Source organism: Otolemur garnettii, unplaced genomic scaffold (assembly GCF_000181295.1).
Source record: "Otolemur garnettii isolate 467f Iridium unplaced genomic scaffold, OtoGar3 scaffold00003, whole genome shotgun sequence".
In the NCBI taxonomy this organism is placed as follows: domain Eukaryota; kingdom Metazoa; phylum Chordata; class Mammalia; order Primates; family Galagidae; genus Otolemur; species Otolemur garnettii.
In genome coordinates, this window is record NW_003852398.1 from 5,955,959 (window position 1) to 5,981,993 (window position 26,035).

Here is a 26,035-nt window from a genome sequence, read left to right on the forward strand (position 1 = left end):
TGGCTGGCGCCTTAGCCGGTTGAGCTATAGGCGCCGAGCCTGTTAATCTTTTTAAACCATATTCTAATGCTGCTCCCTGCAACTGTATGGAAACTTGACATTATAATGTCCTTTAGATAGTGAATTTTCAGTATGTGAAATTAAGTTTCAATTAAGAACAATACCAACATTCCAAGAATTAAAGCATAATTTTAAAATCTTTTATTAAAATTAATATCTATAGAGTTTTAAATACAGTAAAAAGATCTATTAGATTTAAAACAAAAGAAATATTAATAATCAAAATAGAAACTCACATTTTTGTCATGAATGTTTCTAGAACATGGTTGTCATCTGTTATTCCTAAGACTTCTGACATACGGGCATATACCTGCATAAAAATATTTTATTGTTAAAACTTTTATCATTAACATATATTTTCAAAAGACTATTCAAATTGAACAAATCTAAGATTTAATGCACAGTTGCACTCATAATGAAGTAGGGAAGGGTGGGGACAGCAAAGGAAGGTTTTTACAAAAAAAAATTATAATTTTAACATTTGCTTTTTAATCCAGAAAGTAGCTCTCCTGTTTTGAAATATATGCACACATTTACACAACCACACACCTATTTTACTCCTACGACACCACATAAATTTTTTTTTCTCCAAGTGGTAAACCACCCCTTCCTTGAAGATGGGAGTAGATATGCAAAAGGTTGGAGAGTACCTCAACAAAAGGCTCCAACATTAAAAAGTTTCCATCTATTCCAGATTTCAGCAAAATATAAACTATTTCATGATTATTAAGGCAGTTATTAAAGTAAAGATTTAAAAAAGATCAAAGGAGGTTAAAGAATTTATAGAAATTCTCCTCGAATATCATCTAATTAAGCTTTCCCAAACATAGAGGTAGGTCTTACTTTTCATGCTGAAACTGAAATCCTAAGCTCAGGGACTCTCTGTTGAAAACATCAGGGCTTGAGAATCCACTAAACTTCCAATTAGGGAGTGTTGGTTGCAGAGTTTGGGGTATAATATTTCAGTCTCAATTCTTGCCACATTAAGCTTATAAACACATAACCCACTTCAAGTGGGAAAATGCCACTGGTAGCCAATAGAATATTCCCTACTAGTCTGGCAAAGCTGAGAGATGGGTTGACACCTCCATACTCCCTGATGCTCTGGTGTGATTCCAGGTCATCCCTGCCAGACACCAGCTGTATGGGATTTTTCTTTGTGCGATTTGATCCGATGGGATTGTGTCCTCTCATTTTCTTCTGACCTATTTCCTAAGTATGGAAACTTAGCCTCTAGTCCCTTTGCCTTTTGTTTTTTATATCTGAACATCAGCTTGACATACTGTCATAGGTCATAAGGTAAGATTAAAAAACTATAGTGGTACCAGAAATCACCCAGTTATAGGGCCATGGAGGGGAGAAAAGCTGCTCATTGTAGAAATATCCTATTTGTATTTTAAACACCATTTTAACCAGAAGCTTGTGTTACAGGCTTTCAACCAGAGTCCTATGCCTGAAAGGCTCCTCTTTCAGCTAACAGAATGAATCAAAGAGAGAGAAAAGAGGGAGAAAGGAGGAGCTGGGTGTAGAGTGTCAGAAAGGAAAGGAGGTAGGCCTGCAGAATTCTGGAGAGAAACTGGAATGGGAGAGAGAGAGAAAGGGAGATCGAAATTCAAATTCCTGCTGATTTTTCTGCTCACTCCTGAGTACCACAGAAAAGCATTTCAATGGCTGTGTATCTATGACTTGCCCCAGAGAGTAGGCCTCCATCGCTTACAAGGTTAAAGTTATCAAGTTATTACTGTGGCTTGTAAGATGTTTGGGGGAAAAAGGGAGCTAAGAAGAGAGAATTTAGAGAAGTGATCTTATCAATTCTCAATCATCAGAAATCTTTAGGCACACAAAGGGCTCAAATGAAGAATAAATGGTATGTAAATTGGGAAGTTTCCTTTAGCTCACCATGATCCAAAACCTCTCTCATGGATAACAGTACTTGAATTGGGTCTCTTAGAAAATGTGATATTCATATGATTAATGGCTCACAATTTGGCCCCAACCTACCTTATCTTCCACCATTTCCCTCACTCTCAAACCACAATCAAATGCTGATAGGTCACTAAGGCCTCTCATACAATTTTAAATTTCTATGTGTTCACATGCTATTCATTTTGCCAATCAGCCTTCTTGCTCCTCTTCCCCTGATTCCCATTGAAGATTTATCTCCTCTGAAGCCTTCTTCCCCTTCCCAGGCAGAGTGAGTTACACTCTCCTATAATTATGTTCCCATAATGTCTGGTCCATTCCTCTAACATGGTGCCTTTCACACTGTAATCGTCTGGGTGCCCATTTTGCCTACTACACTGAGAGAGCTTCTTGAGGGATGATGCTACACCTTATTCTTTTTTTTTTTTTCCTTTTTTTGAGACAGACTCATTTTTTCATACTCAGCAGAGTGCCATGGAGTCGTAGGTCACAGCAACCTCAAACTCCTAGGCTCAAGTGATTCTCTTGCCTGAGCTTCCCAAGTAGCGGGGACTACAGGTGCCTGCCACAACACCCAGCTATTTTTAGGGACGGGGTCTCACTCTTGCTCAGGCTGGTCTCGAACCTATGAACTCAGGCAATCCACCTGCCTTCACCTTCCAGAGTGGTAGTATTACGGGCGTGAGCCACCATGCCTGGCCCTATACCTTATTCTTTGTGTCCCAGAACCTAAGACAATATTTGTCATGTGAATACTACATGTGTGTTTAGTGTGTAATGGCAAAAGTCATGGTCTGGATCCACTAGGACTATATTACTACGTAAATATTATGAAAACAATAAAAAGTGAAGATTTTTTTCCTATTAATAATCCATGTATTTGCTTTCACAAACAAAAGACATAGAATCATAATTACAACAGAAAAAGAAAAGCAGTTACAGAGAGAGCAGACTGTACTGGTATTTTTAACTTAAGAATATTTAATAGTTCATTATAGCAATTGTCTCGTAACTTTATTTTATCTGTACCATGCGCTACCCAATTGCGCCACTGGAGCACTTCGTAACTTTATTTTAGAAGCACCCTTGTCAATACAATCCTAGTTTTATAAAATCAGGTAATAGCTGGGACCTGACCTCATGCTGTTTGCCCTGCTCTGCCTGCTTTGCTGTGTTCCAGGGCCACAGACTCACATAGGAGTGGAATTTTAAAGACACGTGCATTTACAAGGATGAAAGCATAAATAGATATGTTTAAATTACCCCTACAACTCGAAGCACAAATGGCTTACAAGATCATTTTCATAAATAAATAAAATTAATCATGAATTCCATGTTTTGACATACTGGTTTTAGAAAGGACATGACCACAGTATTAACTTACCTATTTTATTTTTATTGTATTTATACCTTTCTTTGCTCTGGTATAGTTATTTTTCTTGTTTTGGACAATATGATAACTACATTGTACTTCTGTAAGACTATGAATACTACTTTTTATGGCAAAACTCAGAATTAATCTAATTTTTAATGATATATTGAATAAAAATATAATAACTAAAATGTGATTTTTAGCATTTAACATTAAGAATATATCTTTTAAATTGATGGTCCCTATAAGAAAAAGTTTTCCTGTTATGTTTCTGGCATTGAAAAGAGAAGGAAGCTAAAAAGGCAGGTCTGTTGTACTCGCCTGTCAAAACAGTTTCTCAAAGCATCAGCTTTGACCCAATAATATACTAGAAAAAACAGTCAACATTGACACATGGCAGTGCTTTAATCCACAATTATCCTTGTAACTTGCACCATTCCTTTTATCATCCATTAGCTTTGATTCCCATTATCCCATCTAGAACTGTGTCAACGCTTTTGTCCTTGGGGATTTCTCTCCACTACTGGATCTGACAGTCAAGCTTGAGTACTAAACAGGATCATTACCTCTTAAATCCACTTATCTGATCTACTGAATAGTAAATTGAAAAGCTCATTAAGAGCAACAATCTGATTTGTTTTCACATGTGACAGGGTCATTTAAAATCAATGTATGATTACAGCATTTCTTTTAAAAGACTGTCTCACGTTTTCCAGGGTACCTTATCATTCATAGAACACCTTATCATTCAGAGAACATGCCCATGACATAAAAATGTCTCCAAACATTTGGAATTTAATTATTCCATAGATATAGAGAATTTGGCAGTAAGAAGTAATCTGTTTGGTGAGGAAATTCTACAAAATTATTTATTATAAGACACAAATCAATTAAAGTTTTCTACAGAAAAATATCATAACACAATAGAGTTTCTAAAACTTTCTACACTTCACCAAAGAGAATTTTTATGACAGCAAGAAGAAACATTCACATTATAATACCCATTTCAAGGAAGTATGTAAGAGCTGGCATAGGAATGAAAGAACAAACTCCCCCCCTTTAGTTTATAGATTCCTAATCTCTTATTCAGAATATATTATTTGATTATAATGAAAAATTAGCAAAAATAGAAAAAATAAGAGACTAAGTCTGTCTGCATTATCATTCCTCAGAGGATGGGCAATACAACAAGGCTGAATAGATACTTATGCCTTTGATTGTGTGTTTTACATAGTCAGAGATGCATACGTTTAAACCAAATTTTTGCCTATGTCTGTTCTTCTCCCTTCATTAATATGCCTGCATTTCTCTATTAGACTACAAGCTCCCTGAGGGCAGAGATGGTGCTCTTGTCTTTTATCTCTCATGCCTACTACATAATGTTTATTAAATGAATAAAAAGATTATAATATTAAAATGTACATCTGGTCAACATTTCACTCATAATTTTTTAACAAAAGGAAAATAACCCATAAAAAGCATTTTTTGTTTTTTGTTTTTTTTTGGTTACATAGAATTTTTTTCGCTATAAAAATAACATACCCAAAAGTCTACGCATCAGGGATGAACTTTGGTAAAATTTGTTATTTAAAAAGTTGTGGGTTTAATGTTTAAATATTATTTCTGGAAGCTCTTTCTATAGATTTAGTAAGAAGAGTTCTTCTTTGAACCATCAGAGCATCTACTGTTGCCAGCCTGTTATTGGTACTTCTTGTATCACATAATAGAATATGATCTTTTCGTAGTGTTACGAAAAGTGTTAATTTTTCATGTGAATGTATGTTTCCTCAACTATTTTAAGTATATACTCCCTAAGGGTAGGGAAAATTTCTACTTCTCTTTACTTCTTTAGGACACGGTCTTGATAAATTTAGAAAAGCTTTTACATAAACAATAATAGAAAGAAAAGAAGGTGCTCACTTTAAAAATTTTAGCACAGCACAAAGACAATTAAAACAAATAAAACCTTAACATTTGTATTAATAATTCTGAAATATTTATGTGTATGTTTAATTAACAATTCTAGTCAGAGTGGATAAACTGCATTTTTAAAAGGTGTAACGCAATTGTTTCAAAATTTTGTAATACACAAATTCTTTCTACTCCTAAATGACTGTCTTAAAAGCTAGAAAAATCACCTATTTTACCTAGTCACCCATCTTTTTAGCTCTTGAGATATAAGAAAGTCATTAGGAATATAAGAAATTATCATTATTATGGACCTGAAAAGGCATGCTCCTAAAAAACTTTTAATATCTTTATTTTCTTATCCTTATTTATTTTACTGCAAAGGTTCTTATACATTTCAGAAAAGAGCACTTGGATAGATATATAATGCTTCAATGATCCAATACATTGTCTAATTTATCAACTAATCAATTGACACACACTGCCTGTGAATTTGTAGGTAGCTTAAATAACATATATGGTTTTTAAAAGGCAACTAGATAAGAAAAATTAATGAAGGAATAAATGTACAAAAAACAGTAAGATTTTGATTTGTAAATTTAACAAAGAAAAAAAGCATGTGCATGAAAATTTTTAAAAGTGCTTTCTTTTTCTAATCCTTGGTCTTGGGTATTTGTAGTGTTGTTGCTAACATTCTGATTATAACTTTGAAGAAACTAATTATGTCAATCTTTAAATTTGAAGTAGATTACAGAACTGGGAAACTCACAATATTAGTTCCTAAAGGTTGTATGGATATATAATGACAGTCACAGAAATTCAATAACAGCTCTCTATGAAATGTACTCAAAAGCACCACATGAAACAAATTAAAAAGAACTATGAATCTCTCATTCTGTGCAAATAAGAAAATAAAAGAAAACACTGGTTTTATAGGTTTTCATAAGAGCTGTTATAATGAATTAAGATTTTGGATAATGAATCTTCAGAAAATTACAGTAAGTTAATACCCCTAAGCCTTCTATAAATGTTTAAGACCTTATAACTTCTCAAAGAGCTTTTGTACATTGTAAGCAGGCTCAATATAGAAAATTAGCAGTGCTGTGGAAGTCAACCATAAGATACTCTGCCATCAGATGATATGCCTTCTCTAAACCAATTTATTTTCATTAGATGATATGCCTTCTCTAAACCAATTTATTTTCATTAGATGATATGCCTTCTCTAAACCAATTTATTTTCAAAAACTCACATCAAATACTACAAAATTGATACCACAAAAGGTCCTCCAACTGTAGTTGTGAATTTTAGAATATTGTTTCAATTGATTGAAATGATTTATTAGCCAGGTTTTTAACTGGCTGTAATTTGGTAAAACAAAACCTATCACTGGAAAGGATCCAATATAATGAAAGCATTAATGTTCCATAGGAAGAGAATTTAGTAACCGAGCATGAAATCTCTTGCATAAAAAAAATAATTTTCATATTTTTGTCTTAGGCTTCAAGTCCCCTGGAGGTCAATTTAGTGCCTTCTGGAAGAGAGAGCCTCACCGAAGTGAAAGACATTGGTATAAGAGAGAGAAGGAGGGGTATAAGAAGCAACTAACAGAGAATTTAATGACTCAAGTATAAACTACTTGGAACTAAAGATACTGAGCTTTTTCACTAACATTTGAAGCAGAATAAAATATGATCATCACCACAATGAACTTCTCACTACATTAAGAGAATTAATGGTACAAATGACATTGCTGCATATTAAATACACAGTGATACTGAATACATTTATATTACTCATGGCTGACTAGCTTTTCCATATCATTTAAAATAGCCTCAATAAATATGAGACTGAAATTAGATAGAAAAATCGTTTGCCAAAATTTAATTTTAAAACCATAATTCATGTTAGAAACCAAATAGTAAAAGGTGAGAAGTTTGCTTTCATTCAGTCAAATAAAGAATGGCACCTGATAAAAACAAACAAACAAACAAAAACTGGCTCTAGAAGTATAAAATAAATATGAATGTCAAATATTTGTTTCAATAAGTATATCTGAACCCACCATCTGTGGTGGCCATCTTGCTAAGGGGACATCTACCTAACAAATCTCTTAAGAGGCATTCCCAGTCTGCTTGAATAAGCTATTGTATAAGAAAACTTGGAGCAACCACTTTGGCCTCACATTTCCTTCGCTCCACATCCTGTGGCACAAAGCATGAACTCAGCAGGCTGGGGTGCAGGGCTGCCTGCTGCCTTGTGATAATCCCTTCTCCCAGTAGGGGCCTCCACTGATGCATGGCTAAGAACATGCTTCCTCTTTTGCTTGCACCCCAGTGGGGTTTCCATTCCTAACTTGGGCCCAAGTCCAGACTGCTAAGGAAGGCAGTAAAGTTAGAAAACTCTAGTTGCTACCAGAGATACTTTTGCATTAGTTTCTAAACAATCATTTACTAGAAAGAGGAGTACAGGTGTAGTTTGAAAACCAGCAAGAACAGTAATTTTGGAGAGATTCTTTCCCTTCCATCCCTGACCACATCTAAGATCTAACTACCACCTGTTCAACAGAAGCTGGCTGACTGCCTCATTTTCCTTCAGGGAGCCAATGACTAAGGATCTCCACCAGCATGAACCTAATGCCTCCCGACAGGCCTTCGCTAGCCAAGAGGGACCTGGGTTGAGCGCACCAGTTATTGGTCACAGGACACACAGCCCATATCAAGACTCCTGTGGTGCAACCAGCTGAAAGCCAACCAGAGAAGATGGAGAGAGTACATTTGTCCTGACACAGCTTTGCTCCTGCCGGCTGCCAACTCACTCCACGTCTGGGGCCAAGCTTCTGTTAAACTAGTCTTCTGTCCATAAAGCTATGGTAAAGCCCTGAGTAAACATATTATCTCCCCAAGTCCATTCAAAAGGAAGCTAGCTCTGGTTATGGCACAAGACTCTTGGAAGAAGGCTTGATCCCTTTGGTAGAGGTTTGAAAGGGCATTTTAGGCATTGTAAAGGAAAATTTATAAATTCTTTGCAACAGCAAATTTATAAGATGACATGATTAGATTTTATAGCAAAGAAGCTAATGCTGGATGAAGTTTGTGAGAAACTGATAGCAGAGGCAAGAAATCCAAAATAAAATATTTTGTTTTTTCTAATCCCCCATACTTCTCAAAGGTGTCAGTCAGAAATACATTTTGGCACAAGGGATACATGTGCTCTACACAATGTTCAATAACAGATGTTATTCAATGTAGCCAAATAAAACTTTCTCCTTTCAGGTATGAATAACTGGCCAGAATTGGCTACTCAAAAATGTTATAATCAAGATATCTAGGCTGCTACTATACTATGCAAAGCATACTAAATACAGTCTTTGCAGTTAATACTATTCATTAGCTGACTATCAAACCTTTGGCTTTATAACATATACTCTGTAGAAAGGTACAGTGCAGAAAAAAGAAAACCGAGACAATGCACCGCTATACTTAATAACCATGTGCACGTGCCCATTTTACGAACAATAATCTGAGGCTGTAGTGAGACAAGCATAAAGACTGGTAATCTGCCACCATAACCAGAACTTAACTCACCTTAACTATTTTCCAAGCCTTCTCTGGAACTCGGGATTCATCACTCCTCAGGCGTACAACCTAAAAAGCACAGAGTTTAGGGACTGGCCACCTAGTGCCAAGAACAAGAGAAGAGCAAAAGGCCTTTCCAATCTCATACAGGGAAAAAGTGGCTTAGAATCTTTGCAGCTTTCACATAAAATATTCTTGGGATTTTAAATTTATACTGGCGCCCAGAAGCAGAAGCAAAGTGAAGTCCTATTTGAATTCTGGATGTAATTATATGAACTACAATGGGTTTGCTTCAGTGAAATAATAATGCAAGAAACCAATTACTAAAGGTTAGCCTTAAAAAAAGAATAAATCATCTAGTGATAGAACTACTTTTAAGAATCTCTTAATACTGTTATTTCCCCTGAAGCATGTGTATTATGCAAGTGTGCCAACTGGGGCTAATGATTTAAGTAGGCCAAATGACCTTCTGATGGGTAAAAGTATATCTTTAACGGACAAAATTATTTCTGTAGTCACTCAGCAGATAGGTAAATCATATTGACTCTTAATCTAATTCTTGCATGCATACATATGCCCCTCAAAATCCTCTGTAAAGGCACACCAAATTATAGATACAGTAGGTATTAAGAGTATTACCAGGTCTCCATCTCTACTTCTATCATCTTTATTATATGCATAAATGTTTCCTATTAATCTGTTTCTGTTTTCACACTGTCTCTCTGAAGGTACAAAACAACTTTTGTACCATCCACCTAAGACATATTTAACTCCTTTTCCCTCTAGGAAGAAAAACATGACATAAAGAATAGAAAAATAGTAGCCCAAGAAATGAGAAATGAAAAATGAAAAATCAATGATACCACCCATATTTTTACTATTCTATCAATTCATCTATTTTCATTTTTTCATCATACTCTCCAATTTTACTCATTAATGTTCCTACAGTCCTTTGTACCATTCAATTTTTAGTTTTCACACTAGCCTAGTTAACGAAAATGTTGACTTTCTCCAAATGCAAGGGATCAGAGTTTACTTTCTGATGGCCCATTACCTCTTTCAGATACTAATATCCAGTTTTAACTCAGAGCAGGCAATTTCTATAGCAATAGGCTAAATCCTGCTTCCATCTTAAGTTTTCTATGTTGAAAATAGCTACAAGATATGCAAATGTCCAACTGTAGGACCAAGACAATATGCAGTTAATCAGGAAGCATATTTTTCTTTTAGCAAAAAGAAGGAAAAGAACAAATTTACTCAGTATATATTTTAATTAACTTCAACAACACAGAATGTAATGTGTAGTGTAATGCACATGGGGTTTTGGGTGAGATTCTGCTACTTGCTAGCTTAGCATACTGCTTGATTAATAACAGTTATTCATTATTTTAATTTAATACATTAATTCTATAACCTTACTTAAATTATTTAGCCTCTAAAAGCCTTAGCTTCCTCATCTGAGAAATAGAAAGAATAGTATCACAAATTAGGAGGTAGTGAGGTGCTTCACAATAGATCCTGAAGCCCAGGAATAGTGAGATTCTACGACTTACTGAGTGATTTTGAATAGGTTACCCTCTAAATTTCAGTTTCCTCAAATACAAAATGAAGATGATAATGGGACTTAATCTATAGCAGCAGTTCTCAACCTATGGGTCGCAACCCCTTTGTAACAATGAAAATACATCCTGAATATCAGATATTTACATTACGATTCATCACAGTAGCAAAATTACAGTTATGAAGTAGCAACGGAAATAATTTTATGGTTGGGGGTCAACACAACATGAGGAACTGTATTAAAGGGTTGCAGCATTAGGAGGCACTAGGAAGGTTGAGAACCAATTATAGAATTTTTGAGAAGATCAAAGTACTTATTTTATGTGAAACACTTAACAGTCCTGGGACACAGTAAATTTTTATAAGTGTATTATTATTATCAGAATGTCCCCTTTCTTTGAACTTTATATGGACTAGGTACTGAAAAACAGATAAATATTTCAAGCTGGTGTGTAGCTTTGCCACTGGTTAAAGAAAAGTAGTTAGAAGGGAGAGATCTCTAATGAAAGGGAGAGTAGTAACTCCTAATCTTGATAATAAGCCTAGTCTTTAAGTCTTATAAAAAAATAGAAGCAGCAGCAGGAAAAGTGATGAAAAAGGAGTCAGGAGGAAAAAGAGAATAGTCTGTGGCAGCTGGTGAGGTTTTTGAATCAAGGGCTCATCTGCATTACCTAAGTTCCTAATTTCAAAAATCTTACTCTCAGGCTTTTAGCCATTGGAAGTTCCTGTTCCCTATCTCCACCATAAGTTTTCAACTTACTGGGTAAGTGATGCTTTATAGCCCTCTTCCAATAAATTATCAAAGTCTTCCCAATTAAGATAAACGGACACATCCAATCCTCTAAGTTTTCTTTACTAAATTAACGTGCAGATAGGAGTTCTAGAATACCATCATTAGAGTTTCAAATTATTAAAAGAGGTTTTGTGTGATGGCCTCCCAAGAAATATTCTTTTTTTTTTTTTTTTTTTTTTGAGACAAAGCCTCAAGCTGTCCCCCTAGGTAGAGTGCCATGGCATCACAGCTCATAGCAACCTCCAACTCCTGGGCTCAAGTGAGTCTCCTGCCTCAGCCTCCCAAGTAGCTGGGACCACAGGCGCCTGCCACAATGCCCAGCTATTTTTTGGTTGCAACCGTCATTGTTGTTTGGTGGGCCCGGGGCTGGATTCGAACCCGCCACCTTGGGTGTACATGGCTGGCGCCTTAGCCACTTGAGCCACAGGCACCAAGCCAAGAAATATTCTTTCATAGTAATAACAGAAAGGGGTTGCCTTTCATATACGAATGCAATGTTACTGATCTCTGACACTAGACTACAGGTTCTGAGTTGATTTTGCTTATTGTAGGATGGATTATGGCAATTATTTCCTATCTAGCTTAGTTCTCTTGTGACTGGTGGCTATCCAGGAATAGAGGCCCAGTCTGTGGTTGAAGAAATGAGTTGTTTTCCTTGGGAAATAAAATAGCTAATATGAAGATGAAGCTTGTGATGTTGGTTTTATGAGTCATGATACTTTGAAATGATCATGCTTGAACTCATGACTAAATGCATAGGCAATGTGATGTAGTGGGAAGCAAATTGGGTTGAGAGGAAGATGATTTGTTTGAAATCCAGATTTGCCACTGAACAAGTTTTTATTAACCTTTCTGAAATTGTTCCATATTCTGTAAGACAAAGATAAGCATACCTACTAAAATACTATTGAGAAGACTAAGTGAGAAAATTTAATGAATAATTCAACAAAGCAGTTAAACACAAAGTAGAAGCTCAATGCAGGTTAGGTTAAAGTTGAAGACAAACCATATTTACACTACCTAGTTAACGAAAATGTTGATTTTCTCCAAATGCAATGGATCAGAGTTTACCTTCTGTTGCCATTTAACTCTTACAAACAGTAATATCCAGTTTTAACTCTGACCAGGCAGTATCTGAAGCAATAGGCTAAATCCCGCTTATTGTAGGATGGTATTACAGCACTTGGCTCAGAAAGAAGGACAGCTGAGTAATGATACCACCAAGGATGAAGACATTTCTACTGACTGACTCAGAAAAATGGGCCAAGAGGGAACATGGAAGGAAGTGCCCATAAAAACTTGGGAGATAGGAAAGGACAGTAAATGGTCAAAAGACTTTAAAAAATGGGGATGGGGTGAGGGTAGGGGTTAAAACAAACTTAAGAATTGCAATTCTAAGCATATGTGAAGCCACCAGTTGTCCTAACGAGTTTGGCACATTTCAGCACTTTCTATCATTTTATAATTTTCCTCATCAGAAGTTTCTAACTAATCTTACTGGGTGTAAGAAATTTTCCATGGAAATGCACTTCCAATTTTGTAATGGGAGTCAACCAGAAAATGTAATTCATATTGGAAAAACTTGTCTCAAAGCCAATTTGCTTAAACACATCTATTCAGTAAAGCAAGGGATACTTACACTGGGGAACCACACAGGCCTAGGGGAAAACAAAATTCCAATAAGTATGCCAAATGAGCTTTTACATTTCAAGACTCTTTCAAAAGAAACATTATAGGGATATAAAAATTAGGAAAACACTGAATTTAACTAATTTAAAATGTTGAAAAATATTTTGCATTTATGTTTTATAACCAAGTGCTTTTCCCACATTTGTCCCAAGGCAGCAGATGAAGCACTATATTCACCATTGCTAATACCAGCAATTGGAACATGCTCTTTGGCAAGGCAGAAATAAGATAATTGTTCAACATAGGCTGGCTCTTCAGAAATACTGGAAGCGTTGCCTGTAATTATAGACATCTGTCACTGCTAGCCACTCAGTACTAACCCTGACATCAATATACAACCATAGCACTAAACTGCCTGCAGGCATAGCAATGGAGACCAGATACGCTAGGCAGGCAATCATCTGCTTCATCCAAACTATCTGTCAAAGGTTCCCGACCACAAATAGCTCTTACATTGTGTATCCTTAGGATAATATGTTGATTTATTTTAGATTCTCTAATATTTACAGTCTAGACCATCCACTAAAATAAAGAAACAAAACTTATGGCTAATGGAGGCAGTTACTGTTCACAGTCATCATAAAAGGTCATAGCTCAACCCTCAAATGTTAAAAATTGATGGCAGCTTTAACCATGCACTATCATACAGATGTTTCCTTTTGCAGAGGCAATTATTTTCAACAGCAATTCAAAATGGTAAATAAAATCTTTCATAAGCAAATATGTTGCCACATTGATCTAGTAGAAATGCTCACATTTTAAAGCCTTTTTTGAGAAATAAAGGTAAGTTTTAATGTTGAGTACTGAAGGATCCAGACTGGAAGTTTAGGTTTAGTTTTACACATAGCACATTATTTGGCAGTATTTTTTACAAATACAAATGATGTAGTATCTAAAATCTAGGAAATGATATCGAAGGGTAAAATATTTGGTTAATTAATAAATGAGTCAAATGACATATAATCTTGTTGGGTGTAAAACTTACTGAAATATATATACACATGTACTTTTATATTTTTAAAAGCCCAAAGACATTCTGTAGCTTTAAATGTCACTCTCTTGTTTTCTTTTAAGCAGCCAGAGAAGCAAGTTGAAAATTATTAGATATTTAGACTAATTAGGAATAAACACTTTCACAATTATCATAATGTGTTACTAAAAACCTAGATATTTCTTGGTGTGATCACAACAGTGGATGCTGAAAAACTATTAATTACTGACAGACAGTTAACTTACAAGTGAGCTGCATTTTAAAAACCTCCTTTAAAATACAATTGCTAAATGCCTTACAGTGCTGTAATGTGAGACAGGTTCAAATCTTATTACTTCACTGAAATTAAAACCTAAGTTTTAATACTGTTCAAGTCGAACAATGATTCCACACTTTATTGCTTTTGAAATCCCTTGATGATCATAGGGAAAAATGCCCCGGAGAAAAAAAGACTGTTTTCGATAAACAGAAAATACAGTTTGCACTCTTAGCCTCTTTGTCATCACAAAAAAAGGATTTAATGCCAATTCTTTAAAAAAAGACTTTTTTCCCACAAAATGTGCACCTTGTGTGCCATTTGTAAAATCAGTTCACTTTCTTTTATTTATTACTGCAGCGCGGCAAGGCAATAAAGAAGATACCGATAGCTAATAAATTACATGCCTTTTAAAACAATTCTCTTGCTACAAAAACATGTAACTACAAAGGTTTACATTTACATGGTACATCACATGAAATGTCTATATTTGTGTCCTATTAACCATTTTGGAAAATTGTGGACTTTTACCATATAGCTGACAGGAAAAAAAGTAAAATAATCCATAATGTTGACATGACATAAAATGAAAGCCATTTAGAAAAACAACTCATGCTATTTGCACTTTCAAAACCCTCCAAAATGTATTAAAAAGGATCTTTTGATAAGTTATTTTACGCATCAAAAAGGTATTCAAGGATGCTGTAATCAGGATGAATGTAAACTTTACTCAATTACTGAGAACTAAGAAAGTACTTTCTTTTCTATTGTATGTTCCCAATATTATGCTTCTTTGAAAAGTATAACTCCTAGCAGTTACTTAGAACAAATTATCAAAGGCAAGATCATTGGATATAAGGCAAAATGCCTCAATTCTGTTATATAATACATACTGTATTTTTGAAAGGCACAGAAATTTTGTTACTTAGGAAATATTCACAAATACATTTTGATTATTATAATCTTTTTTTCAAAAGAATGTTATCTTCACATATCCACAAGAACTGCTTTTAAAACCTTACATGATTAGAGTAAGTTATTTATGTCTCTGGTCTGTCTATGTAAAAATGAATTCTGAAATATCTGTATTCTAATTCCAGAATTAAAATGCTAAATTAATCAAGGAATTTTCCTAATGTCCTCATTCTCTAATTTCATAATGAGAATGTATTTATGAGGTAGTGTATTGTCTTTTATTATTAATATTCTCCATTTCCTGTAATGGTTATCATAGCTGTGGCTTTTTGGTGTGTGGTTCATATCTACAAAATTTCAACTTTGTTCAATTATGCATGATGAACAATGCTTCAATTTCAAAGCACAAACAACTTTGTTCCATTTCATCTTTATTGCAAAATGACAACCCACTATATAAATGCATAAAAATTCTATATTCTGTGGGCACTTCTATTTCTCCATTTAAATATACTTTTTTCTCCCTCTCTTTTGAAATCAGTTTGAGTGTGAACAGAATTAGGAATTTGTGGGAGATACCTTTTTGAAGAGTTCAATAAGTTCATTTCATCTTCACAGGTTATTTACAGCAGTATTACTGTATCAAATAATAATTTTCTATGATATATATTTATGCATTGTGCTTAGGAACTCTGGTATATTTTCTACTTATTTTTGTTTCTTTTTAATATAGTACATGCTAATTTTGTTGAAATCATGACCCATCCCCAGATTGTAGTTGATTTTAAATGATAATATTCTCAATTAGTGATCAAGAAAAATAACTGACAAAGTACTTTCTCTATGGCCCCTTTCTCACTCTCCTAGATCTCACTTATACAATTTTAATTTAAATCATTTTTTAAAAATTCAGGTTAAAGTGAGGGTATAAACAACTCGATCATAATATGTGAATTTGTTAGGTAAAGTCCCTCTTATAGTTGAATCCCACACTCATACCCCTACATTATGCCCATTAAGTGGAAGCACCCTAACAACCCCTTCCCCCCCATCCACCACCCCCAACTTGAATTAAAATGAGTTTTTTCCCCAACATGGGTGTGAATTAGATTGTCTACTAGCCTTGTATTAGTATTGAGTACATCGGGTATTTGCTTTTCTATTCTTATGATACTTCACTGAGAAGAATGTACTTCAACTCCATCCAGGTTAATACAAAACATGTAAAGTCATCATCTTTTTTATGGCTGAATAGAATTCATGGCATACATATAACACAATTTGTTAATCCATTCCTGAGTTGACAGGCATTTAGGTTGTTTCAACATCTTGCTGATTATAAACTAAGCTGTGATAAAGTATCTAGTGCAATTGTCTTTACAATAAAATGATTGTTTTTTCTTTTCGGTAGATAACCAGTACTGGGACTGCAGGGTCAAATGGGAGATCTAATTTGAGTTCCTTGAGGATTCCCCATATTTCTTTCCAAAGAGGCTGTATTAGTAAGTTTGCAGTCCCACCAACAGTGTAAAAGTGTTTCCCCTCTCCGCATTCGCGCTAGCATCGGCAACTTTGGAACTTTGTGATGTGGGCTAATCTTACTGGGGTTACCAAATCTCAGGGTGGTTTTGATTTTATTTTCTCTTATGACTAGGGACAGTGAACAGTTTTTCATGTTTGTTAGCCATTTGTCTGTCATCCTAAGAGAAGGTTCTGTTCATGTCTTTTGCCCAGTGATACATAGGATTATTTGCTTTTTGTTGATTAATTTGAGTTCTCTATAGATCCAAGTCGTCAAGCCCTTGTCAGATTCATAATATGCAAATATCTTTCCCTATTTTGAATGTTGTCTATTTGCTTTGATTGTTGTTCTCTAAGCTGTGCAGCAGCTTTTCAGTTTAATTAAATCTCATTTGTTTATTTTTGTTGTTGCAATTGCCACGGAAGTCTTCCTCATAAAATCTTTCCCCAGGCAGACATCCTCAAGAGTTTTACCCATACTTTCTTCCAGAATTTTTATCATTTCATGCCTTGGATTTAAATCTTTTATCCATCTTGAATCAATTCTTATAAGTAGTGAAAGGTGCAGGTCCAGATTCAGTCTTTTACATGTGGTTATACAGTTCTCCCAGTACCATTTAGGGATTCTTTCCCCCACTGTATATTTTTGTTTGGTTTATCATATATCAGATGGCTGTAAGAGCCTGGTTTCATCTCTTGGTTTTCTATTGCATTCTAAATGTCTATGTCTCTATTTCTGTGCCAATATCATAATCTTCTATTTGCTGTGGACTTGTAATATAGCCTAAAGTCTGCCAGGGTGATTCTCTGGCATCATTGTTTTTATCACTATAAATTACCTTGGCTATACAGGGTTTTTTCTGGTTCCATATGAAATGAAGTTCATTTTCCAGTTCATCAAAGTATAATGTAGGTTTTGTAAAAGGGATTGCCCTGAATACATAGATTGCTTTGGGGAATGTAGACATTTTAGCAATACTTATTCTTACCAGCCAAGAGCATGGTATATTCTTCCATTTGTTAATGTCTTCTGCTATTCTTTTTTTAGGGTTTCATAATTTCCTTCACCTCTTTTGTTAGGCATATTCCTAGCTATTTCATTTTCTTTGAAGCTACTGGGAAGGGAACTGTGTCTTTGATTAGTTTCTCAACATGACTGTTACTGGTATATACAAAGGCCACTGATCTGTGGACACTGATTTTATACCCTGAGACATTACTGAATATCTTGATCAGTTCCAGCAATCTTGCGCTTGAGTTTCTGGGATTCATAAGTATAAAGTCATATCATTGGCAAACAGTGAGAGTTTGACTTCTTCTGCCCCCATCTGGATGCCCATTATATCCTTCTTTTACCTAACGGCATTGGCTAGAACTTTCAGCATTATGTTGAATAGTAGTGGTAATAGAGGACATCCTTCTCTGATTCCAGTTCTAAGTAGAAAAGCTTTCAGTTTTACTCCAGTTAGTATGATATCAGCTGTGGGTTTGTTGCAGATGGCACAATTTAGTTTAAGAAACATACCACTTAAGTCTATATTCTTAAGTGTTCTTGTTATACAAGGATGCTGAATTTTATCAAATGCTTTTTCTGCATCTACTGAGAGGGTCATATGATCTTTGTTTTTGCTTTTATTTATGTGGTGAATTACATTTATGGATTTGCATATGTTAAACTAGCCTTGCATTCCTGGGATGAAGCCTATTTGATCATGATGTACAATTTTTTTTAATGTATAGCTGTACTCTACTGGCTAAGACTTTGCAAAGTATTTTTGCATCTATATTCATTTGTGAAACTGGTGTGCAGTTCCCCTTTTTAGTTGGGTCTTTTCCTGGTTTCGGTATTGGGTGATGTTTGCTTCATTAAATGTGTTGGGAAGGGTTCCTTCCTTTTTAATTTTTTGAAGTAATTTTTAATTTCAAAAATTATTTTGAAAAAATTTAAAAAATATTTTTTAATTTTTTGAATTTTTCTGCAGTATGGGTATAAGCACTTCTTTGAAGGTTTGACAGAATTCTGGTATGAAGCCATCTGGTCCAGGGCATTTCTTTGTTGAAATATTTTTTTATTCTTTCTTCAAATTCAGTGCTTGATAACAGTCTAAGAGATCTATTTTTCTTCTTGGTTAAGTCTAGGGAAAGGGTGTGATTCCAGGTATTGATCCACTTCTTCCACATTGTCAAATTTCTGAGCATAGAGTTTCTTGTCGTAATCAGAGATAGTATCTTGTATCTCTGTGATATGTTATTTCCCCCCTTCTTTAAAATTTCCCCTTTTTCATCCCTGATAGAGGTTATTAAAAATTTTGCTTTTCTGTTTCTAGTTATCTGTCCGGAAGTTTATTGATTTTATTTATATTTTTCAAAAACCAAACTTTTTGTTTCATTAATTTTCTGATTTTTTTTTTTTTTTTTTGGTTTTCAATCTCATTTTTAAAAATTAAATCAATCTCATTTGGATATTTCTTTTCTTCTGCTAGGTTTAGGATTAGATTGTTCTTCCTTTTACATTCCTTTAAGATGCTTTACTACTTTGTTGATGTATGCTATTTCCATTTTTCAGATATAGGCATCTAATGTGATAAATTTCCCTCTGAGAACTGCTTTTGCAGTGTCCCATAGGTTTAGGTAACTTGTGTCTGCACTGTTACATTTGAGGAATTTAACAATTTTCTCCATTATCTCTTCCTTTTCCCAATCATCATTCAGCATAAAGTTAATTTCCATGCCTTTGTGTGGAGATGACAATTTTTGTTGGAATTGAGTTATACCTTTATTGCCTTGTGACCTGAGAAGACAAAAGGTATAATTTCAATTTTTTAAATTCTGTTGAGGTTTGATTTGTATTCTAGGATATGATCTATTTTGAAGTAAGTTCCATGGGCTGATGAGAAGAATGTATATGTCTTAGCTTTGGGATGATGTGTTCTGTATATGTCTAATAAGCCCATTTGTTCTAGGGTCACATTTAAGTTCCTTCTATTTTTGTTTAGTTTTTGTTTAGAGAATCTGTCCAGTTCTGTCAGAGGGGTGTTAAAGTCCCTGGCTATTATGGTGTTATGGGATATCATATTGCTCAGACCAATCAAGGTCTGTTTCATGAATCTGGGAGCATTTAGGATGGGTAGATAAATGTTTAGAATTGAAATGTCCTCTTTTTGTATTGTTCTCTTGACCAGAATGAAGTTACCATCTTTGTCCTTCTTAATTTTAGTTGCTTTAAATCCACTTGTATCTGAAAATGAGATCGCAACTCCTCCTTTTTTCTAATTTCCATTTGCCTGTAATACTGTTTTCTATCCTTTACCCCAAGTCTTGATTTGTCCTTTGTTAGGTGTGTTTCTTAGACATACTATATAGATAGCTTGTGCTTTTTTATCCAATTGGCCAGCCTGTGCCTCCTCAGTGGGGAATTCAAGCCATTCACATTTACTGAGAGAATTGATAAGTGTGGTGAAGTTCTATTCATCTTATTTTGTGAAAGATCATTGCTTAGTTTTGTCCTTTCCATCACTGTGGAAGTTAGGTTTTATCCTTTAGTTTCCACTTTGCTGGTAGTCCATTGTGGTGGTTAGTGTTGAGAATAGGTCTAAGTATTTCCTATAGAACTGGTCTTCTTGTGGCAAATTTCCTCAATGTTTGCATATCAGTAAAAGATATGACTTCGCCATCAATGTTAAAGTTTAGTTTAGCAGGATACAGAATTCTGGTCTGAAAATTGTTTTATTTAAGAAAGTTAAAAGTAAATGACCATACTTATCTGGCTTGGAAAGTTTCAGCTGAAAAGTCTGCTGTGATCTTGATGGATATGCCCCTATAGGTCAATTGGCACTTACTCCTGGCTGCTTGTAGAATTTTGTCTTTTGTCTTGACTTTGGACAGGTTCAGTAAAATGTGTTGCGGAGAACCTCTGCTTGTGCTGGGATGACCCAGGGTTCAACACCCCTCTAAAAGGAATGTTTTAAAATCTTTAGTGAAACCTGGGGAAATTTTCATTTATGATATCCTCCAGTAGGGCTTCCATTCCTTTGGGACATTCTTCTTCTCCTTCAGAGATCCCTATAATTCATATGTTTGAATGCTTTATGAAATCCTATAATTCTCTAAGTGAATGTTCTGCTTTCTTTCTTTTCTGTCTCTTTAACTACTTAGGTTAGCTCATGAGCTTTATCCTCTAGCTCTGAGATTCTTTTTTCTCCATGTTCTAATCTGTTATTGATACATTTTACCGCATCTTTAAGTTCCATGATTGCGTCATTTCCTCAAGCTCTGCCATATGCTTTATATTCTGCATATCTTTCATCAATTTTTTGGTTCTGTTTTTTCCACTCTCATATCAATTCCCTTTATTGCCTTTACCATCCATATTCTAAATTTCCTTTTCCTCATGGTCCCTCGGTGGGGGAGTGAGGGTTCCTCTGTTTTGGTTTTTCATGTTGCCAGAATTTTTCTGTTGGTTTCTCCTTATGTGTGTTTTCTTCTTGTGCACTTCCTTCTCCTACTTTTTCTCCTCCTTTGCTTTGAATTACCTTGTCTCAGAGCTTAGGTGTTGAAGTGGCCCCTTGATATAAGGCCAAAAGGAAGAGAAGAATAAAGAGAGAGCAGGGAGAAAGAAGAGAACAAGAAAGGAAGAAAGAAAATCAAACACAGAATAAAGAAAGGGATGAAAAAAAAGAATTGGAGAAGAGAAAAAAAACAGAGGGAAAGAGGAAAAGGAGAAATGGTGGTGTTTGGCAGGGTGCACTGGCCACACTCACATCTCCAGGACTTTGGGGTGGGGTAGGCTTAGTGGGTCCCTCAATGCTAGGACCATCTTATTAACCTGGGTAAATGCAATACCCCACCTCTGTCAAATATATGAGAGAAAGAAAAGAAAAAAGAAAAACCAAGAAAAATTCAGCAGTATGTTGCAATGCAGAACTGCCAATACTGTTTTTCCAAATGCCAAAGCTAGAAGAACACCTTGGACCATGAGCTTATGACCTCAACGAGCCAGATTCCTACCATGACCTCCCCAGCCAGACCACTGCTGTGACTCCAGACTTCTCCGAGAATAAAAAGAAAAAAAAATAGATAAAGAAAATTTAAAATATGCTTATATAAGATAAAAGGGATTATTTTAGCTGTTCTATGAAAAATTTATGTGGGAAAGATGAGAAAAGTAGAAAAATCTCTATCAAAAGAGGAAAAAAAGGGAGAATAAAAGGGGCTGAAATACTGTAACAAAAAAGGGGGAGCCCTTGCTATTAAGTAAAATAAAAAAAAAATAACCAACCAACTCTCCCCCACCCCACAAAAGAAACAAAAACAACAATCATAACAACAAAAAAGAGAAGAAAAGGGAAAAAAATATGTATAACTTTATATAGAGTAATATAATGCCTAGACACTAAGTGGTGCTGTGGTGTTAAAAGACAGAGAACACACCCTGGTTTTGTTGTGAACAATGAGTGTAGGAAACCACCATCTAGTTGCTGAAGAGACTGGGCTCTGTTTTCCTGACTTAGTTGCCCTCTATCAGCATGTGGTTGTTTCATCAATATTCAGTCCCTTGGGTTTGAGGTCTTAAAGCTCTCACCAGATTCCTTAGGAGGAATGTCTTACAGTGTCCCCTGACCACAATCCCTGGGGGTGCAAGAGCTGCTTAATTCACCGCAGAGGGGATGGCCAAATTCAGAAGGTGCTCTAGAGCAGGCCATGTACTAGGCCTTTGTGGACTGTTTCCCCCCATGGCCTTCCTAATGGTGCCCCAGCTAGTAACTAAACCAATGTAGATCCACTCCACCTGGTATTCAAACCTGGCTGTTAGACAGTGTTTGAGTCCACCCACTTGTTTAAGTCTTCCAAGGCAGGTTCAGGGAGCAGTTTTAGCCCCAAATGAAAAAACTGCAGGACTGTCCTTTCCTGTCCCATTCCTCTGTGGGTCGGCCACCTGTTCCCACATACTGGCCTTCTGTGCTGGTTTTCCTCAGCTCCAGACCTCCTTGCTGGCTCTTGTGGTTCACCAGTGTGCCCCTGGAGTAATGTTTCCAGGTAGGTTTCCCCAGCCAGAGATGGCTGGAGTTTTCTTTATCCTGCCTTGCCATGACTGGCTAGTAGGGAGATGTTCCTAGTCTGCCATCTTGTCCCGCCTTTCTATTTGAAATCTTTTAAGTACTTATATTATCCTCTTTTTGGCTGAGGCAAAACTCCTTCATTGTATTCTCATGTTTGGATTACTAAGAATGTGCATTCAAAGAGGGCAAAGCTAGGTATTATTAACTCCTAGCTTTGGGAAAATAAAATAAGTAGTTAAGACATTTCTTAAGGTTACTCAGTAAAATGGTTTCTTCTCCATTCTTCCTATTCAACGTTTTCACTGTTTGACATTATAGTTTCCTAGCTGCTGGGAAAAAATATGTATTCACTGACAGTTGTCCTAATAAACCCAAACACTCTACTGGTTACTATTAAATTCAAATCATACAAAAAAATCTTGCCTATAACTGGCACCCATTTGACAGAATGAAAATCGGGGGTGGTTTTTGGTGCCAACTTCAAGGGGTAATGTAAATTGATTTGTTCTATTAGTTATCTCCTTAGAAAAGATAGAACATTCACTCTGTCATCAACTTCCTTAATTTGATAAAAAATAGGAAATGAACTGTTATTTAGACTTCTTGGCCTTGTTTACAATTATGAATGGAAAAGTGGAATATGTACAATTAAACTCCTCAGTTTTCTTTTTGCACTAATATGCATCATCTAGTCCTATCTTACTTACTTGTTTATGTTATTCATTCCCAGAGGTGAATGACCCTGAAAGAAACCCTGAGCATTCTTGAAAATCTTCTCCTGACTTCCCCCAGATCTCATTTTGTGTCTTTATATGTTCCCACTGTTCTGCCTATCAGACATGGGATATTCAACATTATCATATTGAATGATAATCACCACAGGCTTTATGTTCTCTACTAGTCTGTAACAGCAGACTCTTCTCTATGCAATATTGTGTTCCACTGTTTAGTATATATACAGTAGACAAAACTTACTTGTAATTACAAGTGCTTATATAATACATAAAAACAAGAGTGACACTAATGTTACACAAAGTAACACTATTATGGATGACATAAAGGTTTATTTCTAATTTATAATTCTTAATTAAAAACTGAACACTGGCTGGTTCCAATCTACTGCTCTCATTAACAATACCGACTTCCGAAAAATGACTAGGATCAGAATAAAAATTTCTCTCCTTTTGTCACCATGAAATCTGACCATCTCAGCCAAACTAATCCATACCCAAACAATCAATAAGAAAACAGATGATCCTCTAGCACTGTCTTAATTGTAATAACAGATACAAGGTATATATAGATATTGCCCCTATCCTCAAGAATCTCTAACTTTCTTAAGAAAATAAGAACACAGCATTAAAATTCTCCAGGAGCAAGATCAGGATCATACCTCTCATCATTTAATAGATTAGGAATTCAAAAGACTTAAGAGAAAGTCTTGTACATACCACTTTCCACCTATGAATCCTTAATCTAGTTACTTTACTGTAGAATTGGAATTAACAACACCTCCATTGTAAGATTATTGTGAGACTTACAAGATATATTATCATAGTGACTGGTATATAATAAGCAACAAATGAATGCTAACATTATCATTACTATTTAACTAAGTTTTAATGAATTATGACTCAGGTACTAAGAACGGTAATTGTACTTCCTTGAATAGAACATTAAAGGATAGGGATCATATGTGCATGGGCAGAAGGAAGAAGAGAACAATATAATCCAAGTTAAGATCTGACAGCCTAAAAGAGGGAAGCTGTGGGAACTAAAAATTAGATAGTAGGTGGAGCTAGTTTATGAAGGACCTTAAAAAGCCAAAGAGTGCTAGCTTAATAGTAAAGTCTTTAAGTGAGAAGAGCCCTAAGATGAAAGTGGTGTTTAACATTTGTCTGACTATGTTGTGCAAGATGAACCAGAGCCAGAAAGGTCAACCTTTTTATCTTAATGCATCCCACTGTTGCCTCTCCTTGATACTCTGAGCTTCATGGACACCTTACTCTTTTGTTTCTAATTCTGTTTTCAGTTAAAAGTTTCTAATCTCTACTTTCTCCATTCTCATATACCCAGTTCCTTGGAGGAGTTTATCTGCTCACAGAAGTTCATTTAAATATATACCCAAATGACATTAAATATACAGCTCCAAAGTTAAGTATTGAATGTGAAAAAGAAATCCTTCTCCACTACAGTTGCATTACTGAAGAAAAGTAGTTAAGAGCCAGGAATTGTAAAGAAATGCCGAGGTGGCAAAATTGTGAAAATTTTGGCTCTCTCCTTGAAAGAGCGGAAGGTCTGGGGTAGGCAGAAACTTGAAGGAATTTACTACTTCCTATATTAATTACATAAGAATACAATTCATCAACACAATGGCTCATATAGTTCATTACTGTCACTGATTAAGACTTCAATAAACTACTCTTCACCAATGACCATTAAACTCAGGGTGTTACAGAAGTAGCCCAGATATTTCTTTCTTTCTTTAATAACTAGTTGAGAATCCTTAATTTATGGCTTACTTGTATTTTCTCTCGGTGCCATTGCTTAGAAAAACAAGTTCCATAAATTTTATTATGTACTAAAGAAGCAGAATTTCTTATTTTCTCTGAACTTAATGTAGACCCAAGGGGTGTCTTGAACTTAAACACAGTAAAACCTCTGTAAGTTGACCTCCCCAGGGGCTGTAACAAACTGGTCAACACATGAAGGTGGTCAACACAAGGAACTAGACCTGCTATATTGATATATACATGTGGTGCAGGTCCAGTCTATGCAAATTAGGTCAACTGACGGAAGCGGTCAATACAGGGAAGTAGACTACTATGGAGGTTCTATTGTATTTCAGATATTTTCAAGTTCTTGCAATATCCTGATTATAAAGCCAAAAACCTGAATTTCCTTTTTAAGTGTTTAACTTTCTATGCTAAAGAGGCCTAAGAAGATGCCTAAGACATCATAATGTTGATTTACGTGCTCCAAAAATGTGAAATATAAATATGGATTATATTATACTGTTTTTAAATCATTTGCAATAAACTTCCACCTACCGTATCTTTAAAGTCTGTTTTGTACACACCACATTTGTAGACAGTGACAAAGGTAAAAAATAATAAAACACTAGAGGCTCCAGTAATGGTGATAGGCATAAATTTTAAAGGAAAAGCAACACCTAGCTTACTTAAATAATATCCAACCACTTTTTTTTCTGTTTTTTGAGACAGAGACTCAAGCTGTTGCCCTGGGTAGAGTGCCATGATGTCATAGCTCACAGCAACTTCCAACTCAGGCTCAAGCAATCCTCTTGCCTCAGTTTTTCTATTTTTAGTAAAGATGAGGTCTCGCTTTTGCTCAGGTTGGTCTTTTTTTTTTTTTTTTGCAGTTTTTGACCAGGGCTGAGTTTGAACCTG

The 26,035-nt window shown here is 35.3% G+C and overlaps 1 protein-coding gene across 1 annotated transcript in view; it reads right to left on the reverse strand.

The window, feature by feature from the left end:
• Window positions 1–26,035, reverse strand: part of RANBP17 (RAN binding protein 17) — a 417,598-nt gene that overhangs the window by 143,895 nt on the left and 247,668 nt on the right. Inside the window, exon 14 of the mRNA XM_012806634.1 lies at window positions 297–370. Coding sequence (XP_012662088.1) covers window positions 297–370 — 74 coding nt within the window. The remainder of the gene's footprint in view (window positions 1–296; window positions 371–26,035) is intronic.